At 46.5% G+C, this 24,897-nt stretch overlaps 5 protein-coding genes across 10 annotated transcripts; 4 read left to right on the top strand and 1 right to left on the bottom strand.

Annotated features, from left to right (window-relative positions):
* Position 1: 1 nt before the first annotated feature.
* atg2b (autophagy related 2B) lies at positions 2 to 13,338 on the top strand. Of its 2 annotated transcripts, none has more exons than XM_037485789.2 (43): positions 2 to 134; positions 782 to 1,186; positions 1,275 to 1,437; positions 1,589 to 1,741; positions 1,835 to 1,937; positions 2,205 to 2,367; positions 2,460 to 2,639; positions 2,768 to 2,864; positions 2,986 to 3,150; positions 3,295 to 3,446; positions 3,626 to 3,737; positions 3,836 to 4,079; positions 4,166 to 4,328; positions 4,427 to 4,519; positions 4,619 to 4,807; positions 4,938 to 5,211; positions 5,303 to 5,411; positions 5,495 to 5,696; positions 6,174 to 6,316; positions 6,539 to 6,696; positions 6,793 to 6,965; positions 7,059 to 7,209; positions 7,361 to 7,563; positions 7,851 to 7,931; positions 8,035 to 8,141; positions 8,239 to 8,331; positions 8,423 to 8,493; positions 8,587 to 8,663; positions 8,774 to 8,944; positions 9,036 to 9,168; positions 9,247 to 9,446; positions 9,536 to 9,765; positions 9,861 to 9,978; positions 10,071 to 10,262; positions 10,340 to 10,441; positions 10,537 to 10,615; positions 10,705 to 10,918; positions 11,038 to 11,107; positions 11,191 to 11,273; positions 11,424 to 11,545; positions 11,630 to 11,784; positions 11,869 to 12,018; positions 12,129 to 13,338. In XM_037485789.2, exons 2-43 carry the CDS (start codon positions 1,025 to 1,027, stop codon positions 12,357 to 12,359), a joined length of 6,231 nt encoding a protein of 2,076 aa, XP_037341686.2. In that variant the 5' UTR covers positions 2 to 134; positions 782 to 1,024; the 3' UTR covers positions 12,360 to 13,338. The 2 variants fall into 2 exon arrangements, with proteins under 2 accessions (XP_037341686.2, XP_037341687.2); XM_037485790.2 differs by having other exon boundaries at positions 7,062 to 7,209.
* An 84-nt stretch (positions 13,339 to 13,422) lies between these two features.
* noxred1 (NADP-dependent oxidoreductase domain containing 1) lies at positions 13,423 to 15,343 on the top strand. Its single transcript, XM_037485794.2, has 6 exons — positions 13,423 to 13,702; positions 13,818 to 13,999; positions 14,358 to 14,538; positions 14,627 to 14,781; positions 14,898 to 15,087; positions 15,182 to 15,343. Exons 1-6 carry the CDS (start codon positions 13,545 to 13,547, stop codon positions 15,327 to 15,329), a joined length of 1,014 nt encoding a protein of 337 aa, XP_037341691.2. The 5' UTR covers positions 13,423 to 13,544; the 3' UTR covers positions 15,330 to 15,343.
* Positions 15,344 to 15,612: 269 nt separating this feature from the next.
* tmed8 (transmembrane p24 trafficking protein 8) lies at positions 15,613 to 18,520 on the top strand. Of its 2 annotated transcripts, none has more exons than XM_037485791.2 (6): positions 15,613 to 15,737; positions 16,103 to 16,214; positions 16,333 to 16,426; positions 16,514 to 16,607; positions 16,770 to 17,063; positions 17,247 to 18,520. In XM_037485791.2, the coding sequence occupies exons 2-6, from the start codon at positions 16,105 to 16,107 to the stop codon at positions 17,462 to 17,464; spliced, it is 810 nt and encodes a 269-aa protein (XP_037341688.2). In that variant the 5' UTR covers positions 15,613 to 15,737; positions 16,103 to 16,104; the 3' UTR covers positions 17,465 to 18,520. The 2 variants fall into 2 exon arrangements, with proteins under 2 accessions (XP_037341688.2, XP_037341690.2); XM_037485793.2 differs by lacking the exon at positions 15,613 to 15,737 and adding an exon at positions 15,856 to 15,973.
* Positions 18,521 to 19,580: 1,060 nt separating this feature from the next.
* On the top strand, positions 19,581 to 22,996 carry zgc:163014 (uncharacterized protein LOC100038766 homolog). 2 transcript variants are annotated; one of them, XM_037487509.2, is made up of 13 exons: positions 19,581 to 19,719; positions 19,817 to 19,987; positions 20,065 to 20,179; positions 20,295 to 20,429; positions 20,509 to 20,622; positions 20,701 to 20,857; positions 20,949 to 21,077; positions 21,220 to 21,407; positions 21,519 to 21,715; positions 21,855 to 21,946; positions 22,027 to 22,081; positions 22,310 to 22,407; positions 22,491 to 22,996. In XM_037487509.2, the coding sequence occupies exons 1-13, from the start codon at positions 19,658 to 19,660 to the stop codon at positions 22,712 to 22,714; spliced, it is 1,737 nt and encodes a 578-aa protein (XP_037343406.2). In that variant the 5' UTR covers positions 19,581 to 19,657; the 3' UTR covers positions 22,715 to 22,996. The 2 variants fall into 2 exon arrangements, 1 of the variants encoding a protein (XP_037343406.2); XR_009941612.1 differs by lacking the exon at positions 22,027 to 22,081 and having other exon boundaries at positions 22,491 to 22,619.
* Positions 22,997 to 23,031: 35 nt separating this feature from the next.
* gstz1 (glutathione S-transferase zeta 1) lies at positions 23,032 to 24,887 on the bottom strand. 3 transcript variants are annotated; one of them, XM_037487512.2, is made up of 9 exons: positions 24,730 to 24,887; positions 24,349 to 24,400; positions 24,191 to 24,258; positions 24,018 to 24,086; positions 23,804 to 23,929; positions 23,615 to 23,690; positions 23,473 to 23,525; positions 23,337 to 23,386; positions 23,032 to 23,198 (listed from the first exon to the last, which is right to left on the bottom strand). In XM_037487512.2, exons 1-9 carry the CDS (start codon positions 24,748 to 24,750, stop codon positions 23,072 to 23,074), a joined length of 642 nt encoding a protein of 213 aa, XP_037343409.1. In that variant the 5' UTR covers positions 24,751 to 24,887; the 3' UTR covers positions 23,032 to 23,071. The 3 variants fall into 3 exon arrangements, with proteins under 3 accessions (XP_037343409.1, XP_037343407.1, XP_037343408.1); XM_037487510.2 differs by having other exon boundaries at positions 24,018 to 24,098; positions 24,730 to 24,886; XM_037487511.2 differs by lacking the exon at positions 24,730 to 24,887 and adding an exon at positions 24,488 to 24,632 and having other exon boundaries at positions 24,018 to 24,098.
* Positions 24,888 to 24,897: the final 10 nt, after the last annotated feature.

Here is a 24,897-nt window from a genome sequence, read left to right on the forward strand (position 1 = left end):
AATTCAATGCCGGTCCAAAGGTCTAAACAGCATAACAGAGCCGCCATGTCGTGACGTCACTTCCTAATCCCATCCCGGCGGAGGCTCAGTTGGTGCGGAGTCATGAAAGTGTTTGTAAACAACTCAGACGGAAGGTAACTCCACAGCCGCACTGACACATTCAACCCTGTTTGTTCACATGCGCGTTTCGCCGTAGTCCTCTGGTGTCTACATGTAACGGGATTTCCGTTAGCGTGCCCGTTATGGAGGGAAGATAACTTAATAAATTGGTTGGATTTTGTGGTTAGCTGGCCATCTAGCGAGCCCATACCGCTACAGTCTTTAGCCTGACGTTAGCCGGCTATGCTAATGTTGCCTCACTCTGCAGACAGGATTGGTTCACAGGCTAGCTAATGTCGCTAGTCTTGCTAGCTGGCTAGTTTAGCTAGCTAAAAGACATACTTTTGTCTTGCTAGCGCGACCCTCGTCTCTTGACCAGGTGATTACAGCTAAGGGTAGTTATTGATTGGCGAGTTTGTGGCATTCAAACAGTCAAAAACAGTTATTTCGCAAGAGTGTTTGGCTTGAAGATCAATGTGTGCTTAGGATAACAATGACACTGTTGGGATGTAATGCTCCGCTATAGTATAATGGTTTTCAGGGTACATTTAAAACTGTATCCGACGTAAACTGACGCATTGAAGCACCTTCATGTTTCGGTTGTGTGGCAGACATTGTGTGTCAAGTGCCATGTTGTGTCAAGTCTTAAATTACATCTTGCATTATGTCTGTCTTTCAATAGGAGCTGCAAACTGGAGTCTCACCAATTCCCACACATATCCCTGAGTGTCAAAGCATCCTGCAGAGTGTCCCTAATCTTGGGCTGTGAAGGGTGTTTGAGCTCAAGATTTCTCAATGTCTTTAAGTCGAGAGGATGACACAACTGTAACATCCGGCCCTTAATTCATAGTCGTTCCGAGTTGCCGTAGCATTTCGGTAGCCGCCAGATCCCTGTCGTTGCATGTGTGCTTCCCATTGAGTTAAGATGCCGTGGCCATTTTCGGAGTCCATCAAGAAGCGGGCCTGCAGATACCTCCTGCATCGGTACCTTGGCAACTTTCTGCAGGAGAAACTGAGCTTGGATCAGCTCAGTTTAGACCTCTATCAAGGCACAGGATCACTTGCACAAGTGCCATTGGATAAATGGGTGTGTTAAGTATTACCGTTAATACCAATTATTTGATTTCATTAACAGCATCTTTGTGAACGCTTCTACGTTTTTTCTTGTTCAACAGTCACTCAATGAACTCCTAGAGACGGCAGATGCCCCTTTTGAAGTAATCACAGGGTTTATCCAGACAATTTCACTAACCGTTCCATGGGCAGCCCTACTGCACGAAAACTGCGACCTCGAGGTCAAGGGTTTGGAGATGGTGCTCCGACCAAGACCAAGAGGAGGTAAGGAGCCGCTGCATTGCGTGCCGCTAAAACACCATCTTTTAAAAAGGTGTTGGAATGAAATGTCTCGCCATTCTGTAGCATGTTAAAAAGTTGACAACTCATTTTATTGAAAAGTCAATGACTATGTCACCGCTCGCTGTCTCTCCAGCCTCCGGCACTGAGCCCATGTGCTGGTCCAGTTTCATGACGAGCAGCATGCAACTTGCCAAAGAATGTCTCAGCCAGAAACTCACCGACGATATGGGAGAGAGCTTCCAGCCTTTTGAGGGGTTGGAGAAGTTTGCAGAAACGATAGAGACGGGTACAATAAGTAGATACTGTTAAGTGTCATTTTAAAATGTTAAACAACCTACAACTGTGTGAAGTCAATTCTGTTCAATTTCCTACTTTGCAGTTCTGAGAAGAGTTAAAGTGACATTTTTGGAAACTGTTCTGCGAGTTGAACACATTCCAGATAATTCTAAAACCGGGATCGCCCTTGAGATTCGAATAAAAAAGTAAGTTTGGGACAGTCTGGGAAACCAGAACATTTTCAAAGTTGCACACAACATTTAGCATAACACACTACAACATATTTTAAAGCATCAGAATTTAACTACAGGGCTCCATCCATTATCAATTTTTATTTCTAAAATCTATGATCATTCAAAAAGCAAGACAAATAAATAAGGGGAACAAGAAAAAAATGCTGTTGAATATTTTTCTATTGTGATTAAGGTTAAGGGAAATAGTTTTCCCTTTCTAACTAATAGTGTTTCTTTCAGAATTGTTTATTGCGATGAAACAGGCGAGGAGACTTCCAGTGTGAATGTGCATCAGCCAACCACATTTGCACATAAAAACCTGCAGATGGAAGGCATCACTGTATTTTGGGATGAGTTTTCTGATGTGTCCCGTGCTGGTTGTAAATCTTCAACCACTCCAACGGTTGGTGTATTGAGTCTTTGAAACTTAGCAGTGTATCTTCAGTACGTATGTGGCTGCCTTTTTTAAAAATAAATGTGTCCCTTGTTTTCCAGGAAACTGAGCCAAAGCTCTCCCCTAGCTGGAACCCCAAAATAATATGTGAGCCTCATCCTCAGTTTACGGAGCCTCTGTCCTCTACGACACCCTTTGAACCTGTGCAGATCGGGAGCCTCTGTGGTAAAATCGAGTTGTCCCTCACTCTGAAAAACAACTTGGCAATGCCTGGAGCGAAGGTAGATAAAGCGTTTCTTCAATCCAAAATACTATAAGCAAACAAATCTGGATTATTTAAATAGTCAAAAATACGAACGAGGGGTAATTGACATTAACAGGGTGTTTTTTTACATGCTTTGCTTTTCAGCTGGATGTTGTTGGACATATCGACACACTTATCGTTCTTCTGTCCCCTCGACAAGTTCATCTTCTTCTGGACTTGTGTGGAGCTTTTTCTGGGGGAGGTGAGCCTCATCTGTGGTGATAGTTTAGAGGCAACGTTCCAATCAAACAGGGTGATGATGTACGTAAGTAAATGAGCTGAGTGAAATATAGCATTCCTTCGTTTTGTTTGTGTGTGTGAAGGTGTGCAGGAATGGGCGAAGGACAGAAAGAGCAGACCCATACAGCAAGAGGATGAGTATCGGCTCCATATGGAACTGAACCGCTGTCTGAAGAAGGATACCACTGTGCTGGGAACAGACCCCGACCTCTTTGAGAGCCACACCACCAGAACTGTGTCTAGTCGAGGTTGGACTGAAACACCTTCCCTCGATCCCTTGACCTTTTTTGGAGAACCAGGATGTTGTAGTTGCATTTATCTAATAGAATGTGTTCTTTTCGTGTCTTTCCCTTTTCGTTTTATTTTTTTAAACCCATATGTGGTTGCTGTAGATGATGTGTTCTTCTCCATGGCAGACATGGACATGTCTCACAGCTTATCATCCCTTCCCCCACTGGGTGAACCACCCACCGTTGACTTGGATTTGTCGCTCAATAGCAACTACTCTGCCTCCCCAGGAGAATCTCCTACTGGAATTTCAACAGTAAGTCTTCACCTCCTCGACTGCAGTCATAAAGCATCAGTGTGTTATGGTTACTCAACTAGAGAGTTAAATCTCATTGGATCGTCAGACTGACCAAATTAGGAGGTTTGTGATATGCGAGCGTTTTTAGTTTGTGTTGTAAAAGTTATCCGCAACAAACTGTGTATCTGTGTTTGCAGGCTATGTGGGATGATTACATGGATGTACCCCGACAAAGAGAGAGGCCGGCAAATGAGCCTCCCATCCAGTCGCGGGACTCGGAACTTGCTCATAAATTACTCAGACAGACTTGTAAGTATCACAATGTATCCGTATACATCATTTCAACACATGTTAAATGTAGTCACCCTGTTCCCACGTGTTCCATGTGCCGCTGTTGTATTTTTCAGCCCATCCGTCCAAAACCCACGGCGACGAGTCAAGGCCAGAGCTGGTGTTGACGTTGACGCTGAGTAGCCTCGCCGTGTCGGTCCTCCACATCGACCCGCTGCCGCCGCCAGATGCTGCTCCCAGTCCCCTCGGCCCCATGGCCGCACACTACTTCAGCGCGCTGGGCCCGGGCCAGCTGGGCCCGGCCGCCTTCCTCCAGTCTCGGGCGGCGTTTAACCAAGCTTGCCCCCATGACCACCTGAGGTGCACTTTTGTTTACAACCAATTCCTTTTATGCAAGATTTCAAGGTTTGTTGATTGAGCAAACTGATTTGGGGATCTTTTTGCAGGTTTGTGGGCCAGGACCTAAAGATCTTCTATGAGCACTGTCAGGGGTCCAGCCTGCGGACCTACAGTACCGACGTCTCGCTTGGCCAGATGGAGTTTTTGGAGTGTCTTTTCCCCGCTGAGGCTGTCCCCGGTGGCTCCCAAAAGGGCATTCAGTACACTGAGGTTAGTGTTTCAAGTCCAAGCTAAGCACATCTTAGCTGAAGCTATACATGGAAATACATCGAGAGGGATTCGCCAATACTTTCTCTGTCGTACCTCAGCTCCTGACATTTGACACCACCGTCGGGGCCGACGCGCCGCTCACCAGCTGCCTTCACCTACTCTACAAACAGGCCGAGCGCAGAGGCCCTCAGGTGACGGTCCGACATGAAACACGAAATACAACACTTAACACCTAAATGCCGCGTATGCGCCATTGTCAGGCTCTTACTCAGTCAACGCCTTCTGTGCAGGGCGGCCAGGTTCGTCGCAGCACCATTCCCAGGAAAGCGGAGATCCAGGTGGAGCTGGGCGCGGTGCGCTCTGAGTTGGACATCAGCATTGTGGACCGTCTCAACTCACTGCTACAACCTCAGAAGCTGGCCACCACAGAGTTGATGGCCTCCCACATGTACACATCCTATAATAAACATGTCAGCTTGGTAAGGGCATCACATTTTTAGCCAGAGTCTAAGACAGATTTGGAGGATCAGAGGCGTTGTGACAATACAGTAAATATATATGCTCTCTAACAGGACTTTTTTTTGTAATTCTTGTGTCCCTTTGACACAGCATAAGGCCTTTACAGAGGTTTTCCTTGATGACCACCATACTCCCACCAACTGTCATGTGACGCTGACTGTCAACGCCCCGTTGCTGGGCCTCGCCATCCGCTTCCCCATCCCTGACCTGCGTTCAGATCAGGAGAGGGGCCCTTGGTTTAAGAAGTCCCTGCAGAAGGAAGTCCTTTACATGGAGCTGGAGGACCTGGAAGTGAAGACAGAGTTCATGGGTGGCAGCTCGCCTGACCAAACCAAAATGGAGCTCACTTTCAGGGAGCTTATTGGTATGTGGTGAAAAGTTCCCCCTAAAGATTTCTTCACGTCGGGATATGCTTTTTAAATGCATTTGATCTATTTATTTATTTCTTTGCATAGGGAAGTTTCGAGAGGAGCCGGATCAAGCAGCTGCCCGCTTCCTCAGGGTGTCCCACAACATGGAGGGAGAAATGACGACATCTGAAAGTGTCAAATTTGATTGGCCGAGGTAAGTTCATCCATCCAACCAACCACAGACTGCTCTGTTTAATCAGTGGAACCCCACAGTGGTATTAAATATCTTGTGAGCAGGGTTGTACTGAAGATGAACCCCACTGCGGTCCACTCAATACTTGAGCGGATCACAGCTGAGGATGACGAGTGTGCTGAGGACCACTCCCTCGAAGAGGAAGAGGAGGAAGGGGCTGCCCATTCACTGAAGGACGTGTGTGACTTTGGGAAACCAGAGCCATCTCCATTTTCGTCACGCAGGGTCATGTATGAGAATGAAGAGGTGGGTCTTGGCCAAAGGGCAAAAATATATTATTCCATTTCTTTTAATGTTGTTTGAAGTACCTAAAGCTGCTGCTACATGTATGAAAACCACCAGATTGTTTCTCAACTTGTCAATCACAAAATGCTCTGTTTGGACCATTTATAAGACCATATACAGTATGAACCATGTAATCAAGACACAGATGTGTTTCAGGGAAACAACACATACCTTTATAGGAATACTACAGCACCCAAGTTCCTTTTTAAATTTGCTTGACAAAATAATTGTTGTCTTAGTTTTGATGGTTGCGTTGGTCAAAAGCAGGTGGATTTTCTGTGCAGGTGGAACATTTGCATTCAGTAGCGAGTGTATTTTCTATTTGATTATATTGCATTGACAGATGCATCATTATGCAAACGGCAACATCCGCAGTGCTTTGCAAGTCGAACCAGTTGACCGAGCTGACCGTGCTTTTGTTTTTTCATTTACCTCCAGATGGTCATCCCCGGTGATGCTGCTGAAATGACCGAGTTCCAAGAAAAAACCACAAACAACTCTCGCTTCGTCCTCGAGCTGTGCTTCCCCAATGTGCAATTAGTGCTTCCCGGCAAGGCATTTTATGAGAAGCTACACAACAGGTAGCACATCTGTGACATGATGCAAAATCTGTTCACTCGTTTTGTAGTAGCTGAAAATCAACCAATAATGTTTGAATACATTTAGATCACGTTTCAGTTGACGACTATCGTAATTAAGTTACAAACCGTGTGGACATCCCGATGAAATTTATGACGAGATACATACATACAGATATCTTAATGTACTCAACCATTGTGAAACGTATATTTTCAATATTTTAGGATAAACAATGACCTGTTGCTATGGGAGCCAACGGCTCCATCGCCAGTGGAGACGGTGGAAAGCATGCCATACGGAGTTGGACTCTCAGTCGCCAGTCAGCTGATCAACACGTACTCCAAAGACAGCTTCAGCCAGTTCCGCTCTACTGGTCCCGAGGGTGAGACGACAAAAAAAAAAAAACATTAGAGTTTCAGTAGAAACATCTGAGATGAGGTTGTCACGTCAAAAAACATGCTTTGTGTTTTTCTGTCAGAGGACAGTGGCTCAGAAGAGGAGACCATGAACTATTACTTCCCTGCATCGGACCTGGGCCTCAGGTCTCGCAAGAAGAAAAAGCCCAAAGTCCAGAGCAAGACCTCTCAGAGCCTGTTCTCCGTCATCATCGCTGTCAATCACGGCCTGGTGGCCCTTCAGACCAATGCTAAGGTGAACTCGCATCCTTTCTCCCATCACAGTGTGTCCTCACATCGGGTTTTATGGACCGTGGAGTTGACCTTTTTTTCCCCCTCTTTTTCCCAGAAGGAGGATAAAACGGTACTGAAAAACAAACATGGCGAGTTCTGGCTGGAGGTGAAAAACGCTGTGTTGTTCAGTGTGACGCAGTACGAAGGATATAAAGACCAACACTACATCTGCTTTCACACCAGTAATGTGCACATGTATCATCAAGGTAAACGGACACATTCACCAAATCTATAACCGTGTACGTGATATTTGGTGAATGTCCCCTTAAAATACAGACGGAGTACCGCTTCCATACGACCCCACTGTTTCTACACCACCGTCTGCGTCATCCTTGTCCCTCTGTCCAATCTGTTCAGGCCTCGTGGATGGAGGCGCCGCCGCCTCGGACGTCAAGTTGCCGTGCAGGACGCATCCCCACTGGCTGGAGCCCACCATCTACCAATCCGAGACCTCCCCCGAGAGGGCCTCGACCCCCTCGGAGTGCATCGGGCTCGAGGCCCGCAGCATGCTGTCCGTTGCCGTCAAAGTCTCATCCCAGAACGCGGAACGCAACGTCAAGGTAGGTTGCTGAAATCGCTGGAGAGGAAGCTTTAGATCGCCTCGGCACAGGCTCCCTGTTGGAGAGCTGTTTTATACACGCGTCATTATGAGCACCCATTTTTTTGAGGGGGGGGTATTGGAGAATTGTAGTTTTTAGCTATCAGGGGGACGTTTTGTATGCTGTGGAAACCCCATGGCGAGGTGTTGGTTTCATCCACACTCAGTAAACATTTCCCCTTATTTGAGGGAACTTGTGTTTGAATATATCATTTAGCTTTTAGCTAACCCATTTTCTTCTTTTTTTAGGAATTTCTGATTGCTGTTGGAGTGAGAGGAGCCACACTGCAGCACAGAGTGGTCTCTCCCAGCCTGGGCTGGTATGACCAGGTAGGTCAATATGGAGCTACTCATTCACTAACTCCTTCAATAGCTCTTTTTCTTTCTTTTGTCTTCCCATTCGCTATCTTAATGCCAAGTTATGTGTCAACAGATTGTTGACTTTCTGAATGTTTCCGACGAGCCTGTGTTGGGTTACGCGCCTCCTACGTCTGTCACCACCCTACATTTACACCTGTGGAGCTGCTCTCTAGACTACAGGTAAATAATATAATCAGAAAGAAGGACAGGTACAGCAAGGAAACACTGTTTTCAGGTGCCAATACCCTATTTTAAATGAATTTTTCACTCTTTACAGACCCCTCAACCTGCCACTCAGATCACTATTGGTTGTAGAGACTTTTAGCATTTCCAGCAGTGTCTCCTTAGATCTCTCCTCCTCAACACTCAGGTATGAACAGGCTACTGGTTTTGCCGACACAACTTTGAGAGATCTAATTGCGATTGGGTGACTTTTGCTGGGAATAACATCTTCTGCACAGGATCATTTTGGACGAAGCGGCTCTGTTCCTCTCAGACAAGAGTAACGCTGTTTCTGTCAATCTGGTGCGAGGTCAGTTGACAAGCGCGATGATTAGATTTCAACTGCTTAAAATGTTCAAACGCAGCTTTGACCCCAGCGTGCTTCTGTTTTGATTTTTTTCAGATTACGTCCAAGTGGTAGACATGGGGACATTGGAGCTGAGGATTACAGCGGTCAAACCGGGAGCCGGTGGAAAGTTGGTAAGAGTTGACCGTCTTCAGCTGAACTTTTTTTTATTTCAAGCCTTTTCCCGCCAACTGAAGTTTAAAGAATGTGTGCGCCGTGATCCACTGTCCCTCTCTGCCGATAGTCGGAGCCCAGATTTGAGCTGCGCTGTTCCAGTGACGTCATCCACATCAGAACGTGTTCGGACTCCTGCGCCGCCCTCATGAACCTCATCCAGTACATCGCCAGCTACGGAGACTTGCTCCCCCCCGAGGAACCGGAGGCCAAACACAGCAGAGCCACAGAGAGGGCCAAGGTCAGCAGTCGCACGGCAACGCGACCCGACACTGCGGCACTGAAAATCTCCACTGGCCGTCCGTTCTTATTCTGAGTGTGTCTGTGGACAGGCGGAGTTTCCGAGCCGGCCTCCATCGCAGCATCTGCTGCTCGCTGAGACCGAGCAGCAGATGCTGCAGGATCTGATGAGTGAAGCCATGGAGGAAACGGACGGGCAGCACGCACCAGGGCCGCAGCAGAATGGTGACCACTTTGTTCATTTAACATTAATGCTTCAGCTCCACGAATCACTCAATCCCGGTTTTCAATATGCGCCTACAGGTGGATGTGACGAGCGGAATCAAGACCAAGACCCGCCTCACTCGGACCTCTTCCTGTTCCCCGATGAGAGCGGGAATATCAACCAGACTTCGAGCCCCACTTACCCGATGCTTCACTCGCCGCTCATCACTCCTGTCCCTAACCCGGCGCACGAGGCCGATGACTTCTGTATCCTGGAGACTCCGGGTTCCAGAGGACAGGTCGGGACCTACTCGCTCGCACGCTTCTAGCTAAAAAGAAAATGAATTTAAAAAAATCTGTGGCTCACTGGAAGCAGTGTGTGTTTCAGGATATTGATCAAGAACCTGTGGTAAAGCAGCTCACTTCAGATCCCGTGGAAATCAAAGATGATTACTTCAGTCAGCCTCTGGATGGGAGTGATTCCAGCCGTGGAGCCATGAACTTTCCCATCCCAGAGGTGCGCTACCTCATCAAAGAGATCTCGGTCATCTGGCACCTCTACGGTGGGAGGGACTTTGGGAGCGCCCCGTTCACATCCTCCCCCGCGAGAAGCCGAGGGTGAGACGTTCACCGTGTCCACACAAGGTCTTTGAATGTGCTAGAAAGGAAACAGACATGAGGAATTTGTGTCCTTTTCAACCCCTCGTTTGCAGGTCCACGCCCCATAGCTCCCCCTCTCAGACGCCGGTCAGACAGGCCAAGGCTTCAGGGCGGACGGGAGGTGGAAGAGGAAGAAACCCTGAAGTCCTGATGGAGATACAGCTCAGCAAAGTAACCTTCCCCTTTGCCTGGGATGCTATTGTGTCCCTCTCGCAGTCATTTGTTCACCAGATTTACCATCTTTTCTTTCACCTCCTTCCTAGGTGAGATTTCAGCATGAGGTGTATCCACAGGGCCAGGTGGCTTCTGGACCAGCAGCGGACCAGCCAGTGTCCCGGCAGGTGTTTGTCGTGCAGGACTTGGAGATTCGAGACAGACTGGCTACTTCACAGATGAACAAGTTCCTGTACTTGTACTCCAGCAAGGAAATGCCCAGAAAAGCCCATTCTAACATGGTGAGGAAAGCAACACACGCACGCCAACGCGCTCAGGCCTCGGCCTTGTGTGACTTAGTGTGTGCTTTTGGTTTTAGTTGACAGTTAAGGCACTGCACATGTGTCCCGAGTCCGGCCAAGCGCCCCAAGAGTGCTGTTTGCGTGTTTCCCTGATGCCTCTTCGCCTCAATATCGATCAGGTAAAAGTATTTGACACAGATGGTTTTATTTCATTATTTATACCTGCGTCCTCAGTTACTTTTTATGTGACGTTTTGGTTTTTGTTTATTCCAAGGATGCGCTGTTCTTCTTGAAGGACTTCTTCACAAGTCTTGCGACTGAGGTCGAGTTTTTCTCGCCACCTGCTCAAGAAGGTAAAAAAAAAAAAAAAGTGTCGTAAACTGTGGCAGAAGTAAACACACCCTTTGCCAGAATGGACTCCTAATAACATTTTGCTCTGTAGCTGTCTGTGTTTCCACAAAAAAAACAGCTGCCCCAGAGATCACATGCAGCTTCTCCAAGCCGGCCGGCAGCAGCAGCCAGGACCCGGCGCCGATCATCTCGGTGCCCGCTCAGCGGCGTTCGAGCCACAATGGTTTCACCACATCTGGCGGGGCGGAAGTGAACGACAATGAAGCCTCTGCTACTTCTTTCACAGACCAACCGATCTTTTTTAGGTTAGTTAAACAACTAAACAATGACCCCCCCCTCCCCCCCCCCCCCTACAACACACACACACCTTTTTGAGGAGGATATTTCATTGATTGTTTCTGTAACATTTGCTTTTTCTAAAAAGGGAGTTTCGGTTTACCTGTGAGGTTCCCATTCGCTTGGATTACCACGGGAAACATGTTGCAATGGAGCAGGTACTAAAAAGGTCTAAAAGGCGTCAATCCTCAATATATACAATTTGTGCTTCATGAATGATCTTCTGACGGCTCTCTTACAGGGAACGTTTGCAGGGATCGTTATCGGGTTGACGCAGCTTAATTGTTCAGAGCTGAAACTGAGGCGCCTGTGCTATAGACAAGGGTATGTGTGTGATGCGTTATATCAGACAGTGTTCTGTATTATTTGATATATTTGATTAAGCTGATAACGGAGCAAATATAATTGTCCTCGTAAGAGTTATGGATTCTCTGGGAGTATAGGGCTTGATATTGATTATTCTCTGTATTTCAGATTATTGGGTGTCGATAAGCTGTTTGCCTATGCGATAAACGAGTGGCTAAGTGACATAAAGAAGAACCAGCTTCCAGGACTACTGGGTGGTGTAGGACCCATTCACTCTCTGGTGCAACTAGGCAAGTAAACGACACGTTCTCAACAAATCCGCCTTGTTGTAATTGCAATGGATTGCAGGTTCTTAAGATGCATGTTCTCTTCAGTTCAGGGATTCAGGGACTTGGTCTGGCTCCCGATCGAGCAGTACAGGAAAGATGGCCGCATTGTCCGCGGGTTTCAGCGCGGCACTGCCTCCTTCGGGACCTCTACTGCCATGGCTGCCCTGGAGCTCACCAACCGGATGGTGCGGACCATCCAGGTAAAACTCGTGGAAAACGCTCTCCGCTGAAAACCAACGCGCTCGCAAGGCATCCGACCAATCTGTCGATGTGCGTCAATTTAGGCGGCAGCCGAGACGGCCTACGACATGGTGTCCCCGGTGCCCGATGAGAGGGACACAAAGAGGATAAAGCGGTTCTCCCATTACGGACTGGCCCATCAGCCCGTTGACCTGAGAGAAGGTGTTGCCAAGGCATACACTGTTGTGAAAGAGGTAAACAAACTTAAAAGCTAAAAATGAACAATGTATTTATTTGAATTCCATTGACGAAAAAAAAAAAGAAAAGAAAAAGAACCTATTGAGGATTTTGTTTCCATCCACAGGGCATCACCGACACGGCACTGACTATCTACGACACAGCCACCAGGGAGCACGAACAGCGCGGGATGACGGGGGCGGTGGGCGGCGTCCTCCGCCAGCTGCCGCCGGCTGTCGTAAAGCCACTCATTATGGCCACTGAAGCCACCTCCAACGTCCTGGGTGGAATGAGGAACCAGATACACCCCGACGCACGGCAGGAGGAGTCTCAGAAATGGAGGCAGGGCGAGGAATGATTCTTATTGCCGTATGGTACCTGTCTAAAACCATGACTGCACATGAAGCGACGGCTAAAACGTGTGTTAAACTTTCTTTGAAGTTGCATTTTTTAAGGAGGACCTCAGATGTTCACTCACAGCCCTCGTGTAAATACCGTAGTGATCTTTTTGTGGCAATTTGAGCTACTGTGACTCGGCTTGTGTCAGCTAACCTGTTCCCTCACAGTGCCTTCATGGTTATCAGCATTGTTTATTCAAAGGATGTATAATAAGGAATGAATTATAAGCCACATCTTTATGTCTCTATGTGGATTTTGATTTGTATTATGATAGAAAACCGCATTATACATGCACAAAAACAATGAAGAAATAGGTGGTTGTCACATTTGCTTAATTCTAAAGCTGTTCTGTTTACAAGTTGTGTGTTTGCGTTCTCTAATCCTATTTAAGTGTCAAAAAACACTAATATTGTAGGTATGATGACTTGATTTGTATAATATCCTGTATCTGGGCGTTATTTACTGTAAATATTCAAAATGTGTAACATTTCATCCATATATAGGAGAACAAGTATAGAAAAATAATGTGTTGCTGCGGTGTCAGGTTATTTTATCAGTACTTTGAAGTGAATAATAGTTACCTGGTCAAAAAAATGACGGCCCGACCATCCAAATTTGTTATTTAGTTTCATAATTATATTTTGAGTTTGGATCAACTTTGGGAATTGTCTCAAAAACTACTGCTCTGAAAAGCTGCTTTTAAATGTTTAAACGGTTTAAAATGTTTTTTTGTCAGTCAGCGCTCACACTAACAGGCTTGTGCCTGTTACTCAAGATCTTGAAGTCTTAATATCTTGCACAATTGTTTTTGTTTGAATAATATTTGGCTTTATATGCTGTGCCGCAGACATGTCATATTTGCCCATATTTATTGTATATATGTGTACAGCTAAATTTGTATTAAAAGCATGGAAGATAAATAAAAAAGTTCGAATCAGTGTTTGTTTAGCTTTTATTTGTAGATAAACTCAATCTTTGTCGGCAGTCATTTTAGTTTGAAATGTTTAAACCGTTGAATCGCTCGAACAAGCGGAAGTTGTTTTGTTGCCATCGAAACCGTTGAACCTCGCACTTTTCCACAACGTTGTGAGACTTGTCCCGATACATTTTTTACTCATTTGACTGCCGTTGAAGTATTGAGAAGATGATGGACGTGTCCGCCGATTTAATTAGTTTTTCTTTCGAGGCCGAACTCACCGAGGAAGAGAAAAAGTTCATCTTCCTTCGGACGCGCGCGGCTGGACTGACGTTTTGCGGGTGCGCGCACGCAGCTTTCCTCTGCAAACTGGTCCACCTACTGAGGTATGTCACCCATCGGTCTGTTTTGATTACCATTGACACACGAGAAGGACTTCGTGACCTTTATCATACTCGATGTTACTGTTTGACGTCATTCTGATGACGTCACTATTTACAGATATAGCATCAAAAGTCTCCCCGCAGACGGAGGCTCGTCGGCATCTGGAGGAGACCGTGACATCCGCGTTGGGATACTTGGGATGGGTCAAATTGGGAAAAAGCTGCTTCTCACCCTCCTTGATAAGTCTGACATCAAACCGTCGCACATTAAGATCTCGAGCAGGAGGCCAGAATCTGCAGGTGCGCTGAGAAAACCAGAAGCTCGAGGGTCCGAATCAAAGTTCAATGACCCTTCTGATGCAATAGAAATGATACAAAAAGAGAAAGTGTCTGTCATAAAACATAAGCCTGGAACTGCTGTGTTTTGTCTTCTGCAGGCGAAAAGGACTGAGATATAACATGCAAAATAGACTAATTTAGTAATAATGAACTAAAGAATGAACATAATTTTATAAAGATCTTAGGATCATATAACAGCTGATTGCCATACACTTAAAAACGAAATTAATATGCTCACAGTACAACGAAGACAGGTAGATAATGAAGTCAACAGTTAAAATGTTTATTTGTTCTAAGTTTACTTCCGTCCTTATTTCAGTGGAATTCTCCAGGGCGGGAGTTGAATGTTTCTTTGACAATCGCAGTGTGGGCGCGTGGGCGGACGTGCTGTTCCTCTGCTGTCTGCCCTCTCACCTCCACAAAGTCTGCGCTGACCTCCGCTCTCACTTGTCCGCGCGCTGCCTCGTGTACAGCTTCCCCACCGGCGTGCCCGTCTCCAAGTAGCCTATACTCCCACCTTCCACACACAAAGCAAATGTCGATTTTCCAGTCCCCCGCATCCCTCGATTTTCTGATCATTCGTTTCAGATTGGCTCGGCTTCTTGGACACGATTTCATCCTCAGGCCGCAGTGTGACTTTATCTCGCGTGATGCTGCAGATGTGTGGCTGTCCTGCACTCGTCTGACCAAGGATCTAAGAGATCCTTTATTAATAGAGGCATCGTGTCCTCTTACACCGAGCGGTATGTTGCATTATTGAAGACTGTTTTATTTCTCCACCTATAATTTCACAACAACAAGGCTTCCCTTCTTAATTTTACATTGTTGTGCATAAATGAGCTGATCTTTCTATACTTAGGTGGCATTTCCGTGGGTCTGACCTGGATGAGTGCAGTGTTGTACAGCCTGTTAAACACATGCACCTCTAGTGGTCTGGGATCCAGTGATGCTCTGTCTCTCATCAACAACCTCCTCAAAGAGAAGTGTCCAAACGCCGTGGAATTTGACGCGCGCACGTTTATAAGCGCGGCCTCCCTTCGCACAGAGGAGTGAGTGAAACACTAAGAATGTGGGTATAATGTTTATTTTAAGTTGTATTTCTTGTCTGTTTTGAACAAACCCCTTCTCCCCCCCCCCCCAAAGACCTTTTCCATGGATTTCTCTCACTGATGCTCAGACCCAGGAGACCCCGCTGCTGCGCTTTCTATCGAGCAGCAGATCCACGCAGCGGTGCCTCGCTGCAGTCTACACGTCCCTGCTCTGCCAGCCCAATAAGACAGCTACTAGCTAGCGTGAAACACAACTGTGTATTTTATATCTACCACACAGGGTTAAAAGTGTGTTCTATATTTTGTACATTTTTTTACAAGTATAATTTAATAATAAAAATAAAAATAAGGCCTCGGTGGGTTTCGTGATAGTTGTACATGTTGTGTCCTCAGTGTTTGTTTGGGAAAATAAATCCAGCAACAATGAAACGTTTAAACTTAAACTTTCAAACTAAAGCGCGTGTGAATCACAGATTTTCGTCAACGCTCGTGACACGCGGAAGTGTCAAATCTATCTGCTTTTTTTTTTTCTTCCTGCCGAGCAGCAGCAGCCGCGCGCGGAGCTCCGTCACATGACCGAAATGGCCTGAGTTGGACCGAAGTAACACCGTGTGGCTTATTTTCCCCCCGACTAGCAGCGTTACATCGTGGTGAGATAAACGCGTAGCTGTCGCGGCTCCTCCCGGATGTTACTTTTCTCTGCCCGCTCGAGAGCGTTAGCTGATGCGAGCTAACTAGCTAGCCTCCCCGCTAAAGTCAACGCCAGAGGTTGATGCTAACCCACGAAAGCCTCACATACGGCGACAGTATTCACTTCTGAGGCGAAAGCCCCCAGTGAACCGCTTACGTACTTCGGCCAGTAAGGCCAGTTGCTCCAGTTTGTTTGGTTAGTTTATTTTACCAGTGTTTTTTTCCTAGGTTGTCACCCCCCCCTCCTCTCCTCCCCCGGGTAGGTGGGGGCGGGGTTTCATCTGTTTTAGCCACGCAGACTGAGCTGTTTGTCTTGCCTTTACAGCCATGGAGAGATTAGAAGCCACATCAGAGCTCCAGTCGCGGTTGTCCTCTCTCTCCTTCTCGTCGTTCCCCGGAATCACATCCAAACAGAGCGACAAGCGACCTCTGGACAGGTAGCCTGTTGCTGCGGAGAAGTGCTGCTCATTGCATTCATGTCTCCTCTGTTTATGTATTGTGATGTTTTTTGTTTTGTTTTTGTTTTTCTGCCGATGTTCCATCTCTGCTCTTCAGGCTCCAGAACACAGACCTTTCACAGAGCAGCACCACGTCCAAAGGGCAGGCTGATATGGATGAAACCAAGGGGGATCCAGAGCAACATACCGAGGTATTTCACAGGCACGCTGACAATAAGGGGCGATAAACTTGGGTAGAGCCAGAGAATATAATGTCAACGGGGTTTTTGCATTTTGAGGGTAATGCAGCGGCCTCAGCAGAGCTGGCCCATGGGGAAGGAGGCGAGGAGAACAACGCTGCTGCGAGCAGTCAGCTGTCTGCTGAGATGAAAGGTGAGCACCTGCCGAGTGTGCCGTCATAACTGCTGCTTCTGTTTTTTTATCTTTTTGATTTAAACACAATCTTTAAGAACATCAGGCTTAGATAAGTGGCGGTGAAAGCTGCCGCCATGCTCTGCGTGGACACGTTGACATTTTGCTCCCTAATGACGGCAGCCCAGACGCCGCCCCTGAAGCCTCCGACGACCTGGACATCTGCCGCGCTGAAGGAGCTGAAAGCGAAGCTTCGAACGGAGGACGACAGCATGGTGACGGTGTACCGGGGCGACATCATGACCGTTCACGTGCCCACTGTGCCCGAGGCCAAAAAAGTGTGCTGGGAGTTTGCCACAGATAGTTATGACATTGGCTTTGGGATATATTTTGACTGGACGCCCGTCACAAGCCGGTCCATCACTGTGCACATCAGCGAGTCGAGTGATGATGAAGACGAAGAGGAGGAGCTGGAAGGTCAGTTGCTGTAGTGTTTGCAGTGTAAAGCGGCCCAAGCTTATCATTCTATAACACATCAGTCATTCCATATCTATAAACACACCGGAGTTTAAAAATAAAAAAATGTTTTAATAGGTTTCTCTCCAGCTGGTCTCTGGGGCGCTGTGTTGACTTTGTGCTTCTGTGTGGTTGCCGTTGCAGGGCCCGTCGGCAACGGAGACGTCGAGAAGGGCTCCAAAACCCAAACCAACTCAAACTTGGCGGAGCTCTTGCCCGTGTACCGCCAGGACAGTCACACACTCGTTCAGGGGGGCAGCCACGATTTTCCAGGTGAAGGCACATACCTCCTGAAGTTTGATAACTCCTACTCACTGTGGCGGAACAAAACCCTCTACTACAGAGTTTATTACAGTGCCTGAGATGCATGTTTGTGAATGTAGAATTTAAAAAAGGAATACCGCTTGTAAGACCAATGAACTATTTTTGATTGCATTCCTTGAAGAAAAAAAACGTTATAATATAAAAGGTTAAATATCAGCATATCTATTTTTAACACGATCAGCTTGTGTTGCAACACATCGAATTCCTGATCAGATAGTTTTGAATGCAACATTTTCTCAAATGACATATATATATATATCAATTTCGAGACCCTTTACACATGTGCCGTGTCCCTGTACTATTTGGTCCAGTGTCCGTCATTTACATGAATCGTCTTCTGCTGTGATATTTCTATGGTAGCAGTGATCAGGGAACACCTGCACAGAATTCATTTCACCAGGCCAGGTGCTTAATCAGCAGTGCTCTAAAGAAATCGTTTTGTTGTGTTTGTGTGTACTGTGAGCGTACACCTGTTGTTCCGTGTATTTATCCCTCTGCTTTGTATCTTAACTTATTTTCTGTCGTTGTCAAACTATCTAATGGAGAATATAATGATATAAAAACAATTGCGTGCACTAAGTTGTATACTGTCATATATATGGGTGTGTTGGTAAGATGTATAAGTTGAATGTACTGAGGCGAGTCGTAACAGTTAGCCAGAGTGGGCTTTTTATGACACAAATAAAAGCCATCCCTTATCTCACAAAGCTCTTATGTAATATATTCAATATTTACTGTCGCTCTCCCTCCCTTAATTTGCTGTATCAGAGGTAGCAAGCGGTTGTAATACTTCATCTAAATGCATTCTGTGCACAGATGTGAGTAAAGGCCACTGTCTGCTTTCAAATCTCCTTCGGTGCGTTTGGCGTACATTTTTGATGGCGTTGCCTTGTTCCACCCGGGTTCTAAAATCCACAAGTGGACCACACTCACTTCCCAAGAATGTCTGGGGATTGTCTGCTAACGCTGTATACAATACAAAGGAACGGGTTTAAAGCTTTCCATGTCTGCTCAACTGTACCTTTTTACTGTAAGTCATGATGACGTTTGTTCATGAAATTTATATTCCCTAATAAAGAGAAGATTGGATAGTTTTCTTTGTGGTTTATTTGAGAATTAGATCAAACATGTGAACTCTGTGATCAGTAGACTTTAGTTTGGAAAGTGAAGAGCAGGTAAACATTGCGACTTGACACTTAGGATATGTCATTAAGGCAGCTTTTGCGTGTAGTCCCTCAACTCCTACGGCAGTCTCACTGCTGATCCGAGATTAGAAACCTCTTTAGGCGTGTCCCCTGTGTTTCCATCAAGTTGTGGCATTAGGGGATTGATGTAATTGCTCCAGAAGTGCTGATGAAACCAGGTTTTATTTTCAGCTCTCCCTGAAGGCCAGTCACTCCCGAGTTACATCTGTGGTCTCTCACATCACACTGGGTGCTCTTAAATTATTCTTGTATGAAGCCACTTGAATATACTTTGATTTGATTATTTTTTACATGAGATGTACAGTAACTTATTTAATTTATTTATATTTGTGGCTGTTTTCCCCATATAGACCTAGTCATGGACATTTGTCTGCAGGTAACATGCAGAGCCAGACAATATTTCAGACTATGGATCGAGGTGTTGTTGTGATTACCTGAATCGTAGCAGAGGTGTATTTAGCACACCCCAATTACAATCTGTACACCATTCAAACCACTTTGCAGCTCTAAACATGAAATTACTGAATGCAATGTTTAAAAAAAAAAAATGCTTGTCTTCCGTTACCAAAATTATCACTAAGTGCAACCTTTTTTTCAGAATTGTCTTTGCTGGATTTTTTTACCTCAGAAAATTGAAAGGCATAAACCTGATGATACTCAGTAATTCCACCTCATGCTCTCCTTTCACTTCCCCGGTTCACAAAGGTGAGGCCAGCCAATAATCGAGTAAAATACATAAAACATGTACCCTTTTTACCCTTTTTTAGTAACTCAAATGGATAAATTGTAATTTGTGCTCAAAAATAGCTGATAGGACCCAGCCAGGCAAACAATGCAGGTGTTTTAACGATGGATAAACTTGGTAATTAAAAAATCAAGGGCGCTGCGGTTTCAGCTGTGCGTTTTCTCGTCTGCTTGGAGTTTGAATCAACCAATCAGAATAGATTAACCGAGCCTCAGGTTGAACCAAAGACGTGCCGGCTGCTGCTCGTGCGTCACGCTCCTTGCAAGCCACCTGAAACGACAATGGGGAGGTTGCATTTTTATGTCCTTTGGTCCCTGCGTGACGCCCCCCGCCAGTTCATCAGGTAGGCCTTCTTTTCCCAGATATATTGATTTATTTGTATTATATATTTTTTTTAAAATAACACTGATAAGAACAATTGAAACACTCGCCCTCTGCAGCAAGTCCAACCGGAGTGTCTTCCAAGTCCACATCCCGCTGCCTCTCCCCAAACACCTGGTCATCTTCGGCCTCGGCGAATGGGAATGCAGCGAGGCCACGATCTCCGTCGACGTCCTGGTCAGCGCAGAACTACTGGCCCAGAGAATCGGGACCCTCTCGGCTCAAGCGAGGTGCGTGAGCGAGCGCCGTCGGCTGCATGAGATGAATCCATGTCTGAAATGAATGAAGTAATCTACTTTGCATTCAGGTGCTTGACTTGGGAGGGCGAGTGGAGCCCTGACGTTGTCACAGTGGCAGCCGAGAGAGGCCGGAGAGGAGTTTACGGCAAGATTATTCTCACAGTGTGCGGGGAGGTCGGACAGGTTTGTATTTACTGTCCCTGTTGACGTTCTGCATTTAGAAAACAAATCTCTAGTATTTTTAAAAACATGAATATTGGCTTCCCTGAATGACGTCACCGTTTTGTTTCACACAAAGACTAGTGACCAGCAACCAAATGAAGTCCGTGTCTTCAGCAGTACGCCTCTGGTTCAAAGGAAGGGTGTGTTCGGAGAGCAGCGGGACGCCACCGATCTCTCCTCCATGTTGCATCCGAGCGCCGGAGATGAAACGGTGAGACGAACAAAGGTTTAAAAATGGTTTGGCCCCACGTTTTTTGCCGCCAGGTTTCATCCTGCGCCGTGCCTTCCAGAAAACCCCCAACTCCTCCCACATTGGGGATAGTGTTTGCGACGTGGACATTCAAGTGGATAAAATTGACACCAGCGATCAGACCGTGGGGGAAAAACGCCCAGTTTGGCCCACGGTAAGAGGGACAAGCGTAAGACTTATCTCCCCTCATGTCCGGTATGTACTTACTCTGCGATTTCTAAACCCCTGAAAGGATAAGACGCCCAGACGGACGGTCATCAGCAAGAGGGGCCGCCTGACGTGGAGCTCTGAGGACGTGGACGAGGCTTCGGACTCCAAGAAAATGAGGCTGTCCAGAATGAACAGCCAAGACGACATGACCGCGCAGATAAGGAGAGAAAACCGAGAAGGTCCGAAAAACCCTGCGAGGCTACCGTGGTCACGCCTTTCTTTTTTTTTTAAAAGCTCCGGCCTGGTTTTTACCGAGCTTTTTTATTTCAGGTTCTGTGTGCCCGTCAAAGCGCTGGAGCCATACGATGTGTCTGAGTGACCGCGACACCGCCATCCTCATCGGAGGGGAGACGGCGGATCAGAACTACTGCGAGGACTCCCTGTGGAAGCTCGAGTTGGGTCAGTTTCGAGCCTGTCGATGAGCCGCGTGGTCGTACGTTTGCGCAACCAGTTGAGGCCATGTTGGAAACCCTCAAAGACACCGAAGACTAAAACGTGCCCCACCCTCCCCCCCCCCTTCCTCCCAATGACCTCTTTCCAGACAGCGACTTCTGGTTCCCGATGCACTCCTCGGTCTCTGGGCCCGTGCCTCTGTGTGCCCGGGGACACTCTGCGACCTACGACCCCGGCACTAAGTCGCTCTTTGTGTACGGCGGCCTGAGGGAGGGCCGGCGCTACAGCGAGCTGTACGTCCTAAATACCCTCACCTGGAAGTGGAAGCTTATCACTGTGGGTTTGTTGAGTCAACAACGTATTTGCACCATTTTCTTTCCTGTCAAGTTCTCCAGCAGAGGTCTTCAAAATGTTTGTTTTTTTTCTCTTTTGGGCAATCAACTTTAGGCGAAAGGGAATGTTCCAAATGTGGCGTATCACTCCGCTGCCTTTTACAAGAAAGAGCTTTTTGTCTTCGGTGGAGTTCAGCCAAGTCATGCCTCGGGGGATAAATCCTGCAGTAATGCTCTGTACATCTTCAACCCAGAGTTTGAACTCTGGTACCAGCCGATTGTGGAAGGGGACAAACCACTGCCTCGGTTTGGGTCAGTCTTCTTTTCCAAACCCCTTCAATTGATTTCACCGTCATCCAAATTCAGAGTGGGGGGGGGGGGGGGGGGGGTGTTTTTCCTCTCCCCCGTCCTTTTTAAACATTGCTGCCATTCTTCTGTTTGCATGAAACAGCCACTCCGCCACACTGCTGTCTCAGAAGTTGATCATATTTGGTGGACGGAAGACGGCGACCTACCTGAACGACCTGCATGTTCTGGATTTGGGTAAAATGGATGATTTTTGTAGTTGCGTGACATGTCTATGTTCTGTTGAGCTGTAAAGTGATATCACATTTTATTTAAAGGGTTCATGGAATACACAGCTGTGAAGAGCGGGAACATGCCACCACTGCCTCGAGGGCGAGTACCGGATTAATCGACCTTGAGAAATGTCATCGGCGAAGCCATCTGCTTTTGATATTTTGGTGTCTTCTGACTATTTTTTTTTTTTTTTTAATCCAATGGGGTTTAACAGAGAATCCTCCTGGCAAAATGATTTTATTGACCTCAACATGAAAGAAACCGTTGGTGGTTTAAATATTAAATAGAGACCCTCTTGCAATGAAAATCTTCTCTTTGCTTGTGTAGATTTCACGCAGCTCTCCCGGTTTCAGACAACAGGATTTTAGTCAGTGGAGGTTGCAGCGCCATCGGAGCCCTGCAGGATCTCCATATTTTCAACATTGGTGAGCACATCGCTTGTATTCACTATACAAAAACTGGGACCGAAGTGTGCAGTGAGTCCTCCCGCTTTGCTTCTTCCCCTTAGACACGAGCACATGGAGCGCCGTGGTTTCTCCTGTGCTTTGCTCAAAGCCTCGTGCAGGACACAGCATGATCAACTGGGGCCGCTCCATCCTGTCCGACGCAGCGAGGCGGGAGCGCGGTGACAACGCCGGCGTCCCGTTGCTGGTGTTTGGAGGCTCCGACTGCTCCGGTACCTTCTACAACGACACGGTCAAGTGCACAGTGGAGATTCCTCCTGACAAGTGATGAGCGCGGGAGGATTCAGCAAGGACACATTTTTTTTAGCTTCTTTTTTTCTTTAAATAGTTGTGAACAATGTGATCTTCCTGAGAGAAAATACTGTTTTTCAAATTAATTTTTAAAATTTATTTAGCAGTGTGGACTTTTTTATTCCGTTCAAATATTTTTATAATCACGTATACAAATCTCTGATCTGCTTGTTTTCCACGTTCCCCCCCGTCCTTTGTTCCCCACATGTCGGTATGTACTCAAGGGAAAAATGTAAATTAAAAAGACAATAAATATATATTTTTCATTTTAAGTAACGAGACTCAAAAGCGGGATCATTTTCTAAGCGATTTATTAAGAAGCTGCAGAGCTGATCTATGAACGCAGATCAGCAGGCGTGTCTGGCTGGCAGGACGGGTTGGTCACTTTGAACGCTTCGATCTCAAGTAAGGTTTGGTTTAACCTTTTGATGGTTGGATACTGCTCGACATCCACTTTGAACCTGTAGAGAATTAAGAGGGTTTGTGCATCTCCGTATAGAGGATGTTTTGAGTGCTCTAATTTCAACAGGGTTAAAACAACAAAACATTTATATTCTGTTCGCTGTTTGTCGTGGTTTATGAAATGTCTGCTTCCATACCTCTCTGCGTTGTAGACTTGTGGGACCAGACAGATGTCTGCCATGGATATCTGAGAGGTAAGCAAAGCAATGAGTTATATGAAAGGTCTGTGTACAGCTCACTGTCTCCATGCTTTGTGACGGCCGCGCCTCTTACCTCATCACCGACGCAGTACTTCCCTGCTGTTTGCTTCAGAATGGGCTCAAGAGCTGGAATGAAAGAAAAGAAAAGTTACTTCTAATAGTATCGCAAAGGCCGTGGAGGGATGAAGGCTCTGGGCTAAAAGGCTCCCACCTACCTTGGAAGCCGCGCTCGATGAAGTGCTGGGCCCACTGCGCCTTTTCCGCTCCAATTTTCTGGATCACGTGTAAATTCTGAAACGTCCGCAATAGATACCGTGAAGTTATGTGCGTGGGACAGTATTTTTGCACCATGTCACGCCTGCAGCTTCTTTGCTGTTCAAACCGCCTGCTGCGGGTTATTTTACCTGCAGAGGCTGTATCCCAGAGGCAATGAGGTCACTTATCATCCGAACCTGGGCCCGTTTCTTTGGGTCAGCGGGGAGGAGCAGAGGCCCTGGCCTGGTCTCATCGATGTACTGGATCACAGCCAGCTGTGTGGGTAAGAAACACGTTTTTTTTAAACTATTTATTACTGATGCGTGGTTTACTTTATCTGATCGCAAGAGTTCGGGGACTTACGGACTGAGACAGGGTGATGCCATCAATTTCAACCGAAGGAACTTGTTGCATGGGGTTTAATTTCTTGTACTGTTCAGAAAGCTTGAGTACATAAAGAACAATAGTGATAGAAATCCAGGCTTGACCCTGACCCAGTGCCTCATGCTCAATACATCATGTAATATGTACCCTACCTGCTGACCTCCGTCTTTGATCAGATTGACTGCAACTTGGTCGTATTCAATGCCTTTGAGCGCAAAGGCTGATGCAGAGAGAGCAAATGATCGCATGGTTGACATTTTAAATGCATTTAGTTAACAGCCCAGTAGTCCGATGCTGTGGCACGACTTACCGATGCGAACCCTCCAGGAGCAGGAGCTTCTGAAGTATCCATGAAGAACTGGCTACAAGGAAAAGAACGGAACAAAACGCTTTGAATCCACGTGGGAAAAAAACGCATCAGTTAAAATGTCTCGTGTCAACCGGTTTACCTTAGTTTGAGATGCCATAGCTTTTTTTTTTTTACTCAACTCACGTAGAGAAGATAAACTTGCAGACAGTTTTTTCTACAGTATAACTTAACTCCAGCAGCCAATAGGGTGCGCTCCTATATTCCCTCCTACCTACTCTTCGGTCCATGACTAAGCAATATCTGTCCGTCATATGGTTCACATTAAGGTCACACGCACGCACGCACGCACACACACACACTGCGGACGAGTGTTTGCAGTACCTTTAGTAAGGAGGCGTGCATGGTTTGGGCGGTGATGACGTTATGCCCCCGCTGAGCTGCGTTTCTTGTTGTACAACGTTAGGAACATGAGTTTTAGCAGAACGCTAGGCTTGTATTTAGGGTGAAAAGTATTTTATCCAATGGTTAGCAGAGTTCTACGTCTAAGGC

This window comes from Pungitius pungitius, chromosome 14 (genome assembly GCF_949316345.1).
Source record: "Pungitius pungitius chromosome 14, fPunPun2.1, whole genome shotgun sequence".
Lineage (NCBI taxonomy): Eukaryota > Metazoa > Chordata > Actinopteri > Perciformes > Gasterosteidae > Pungitius > Pungitius pungitius.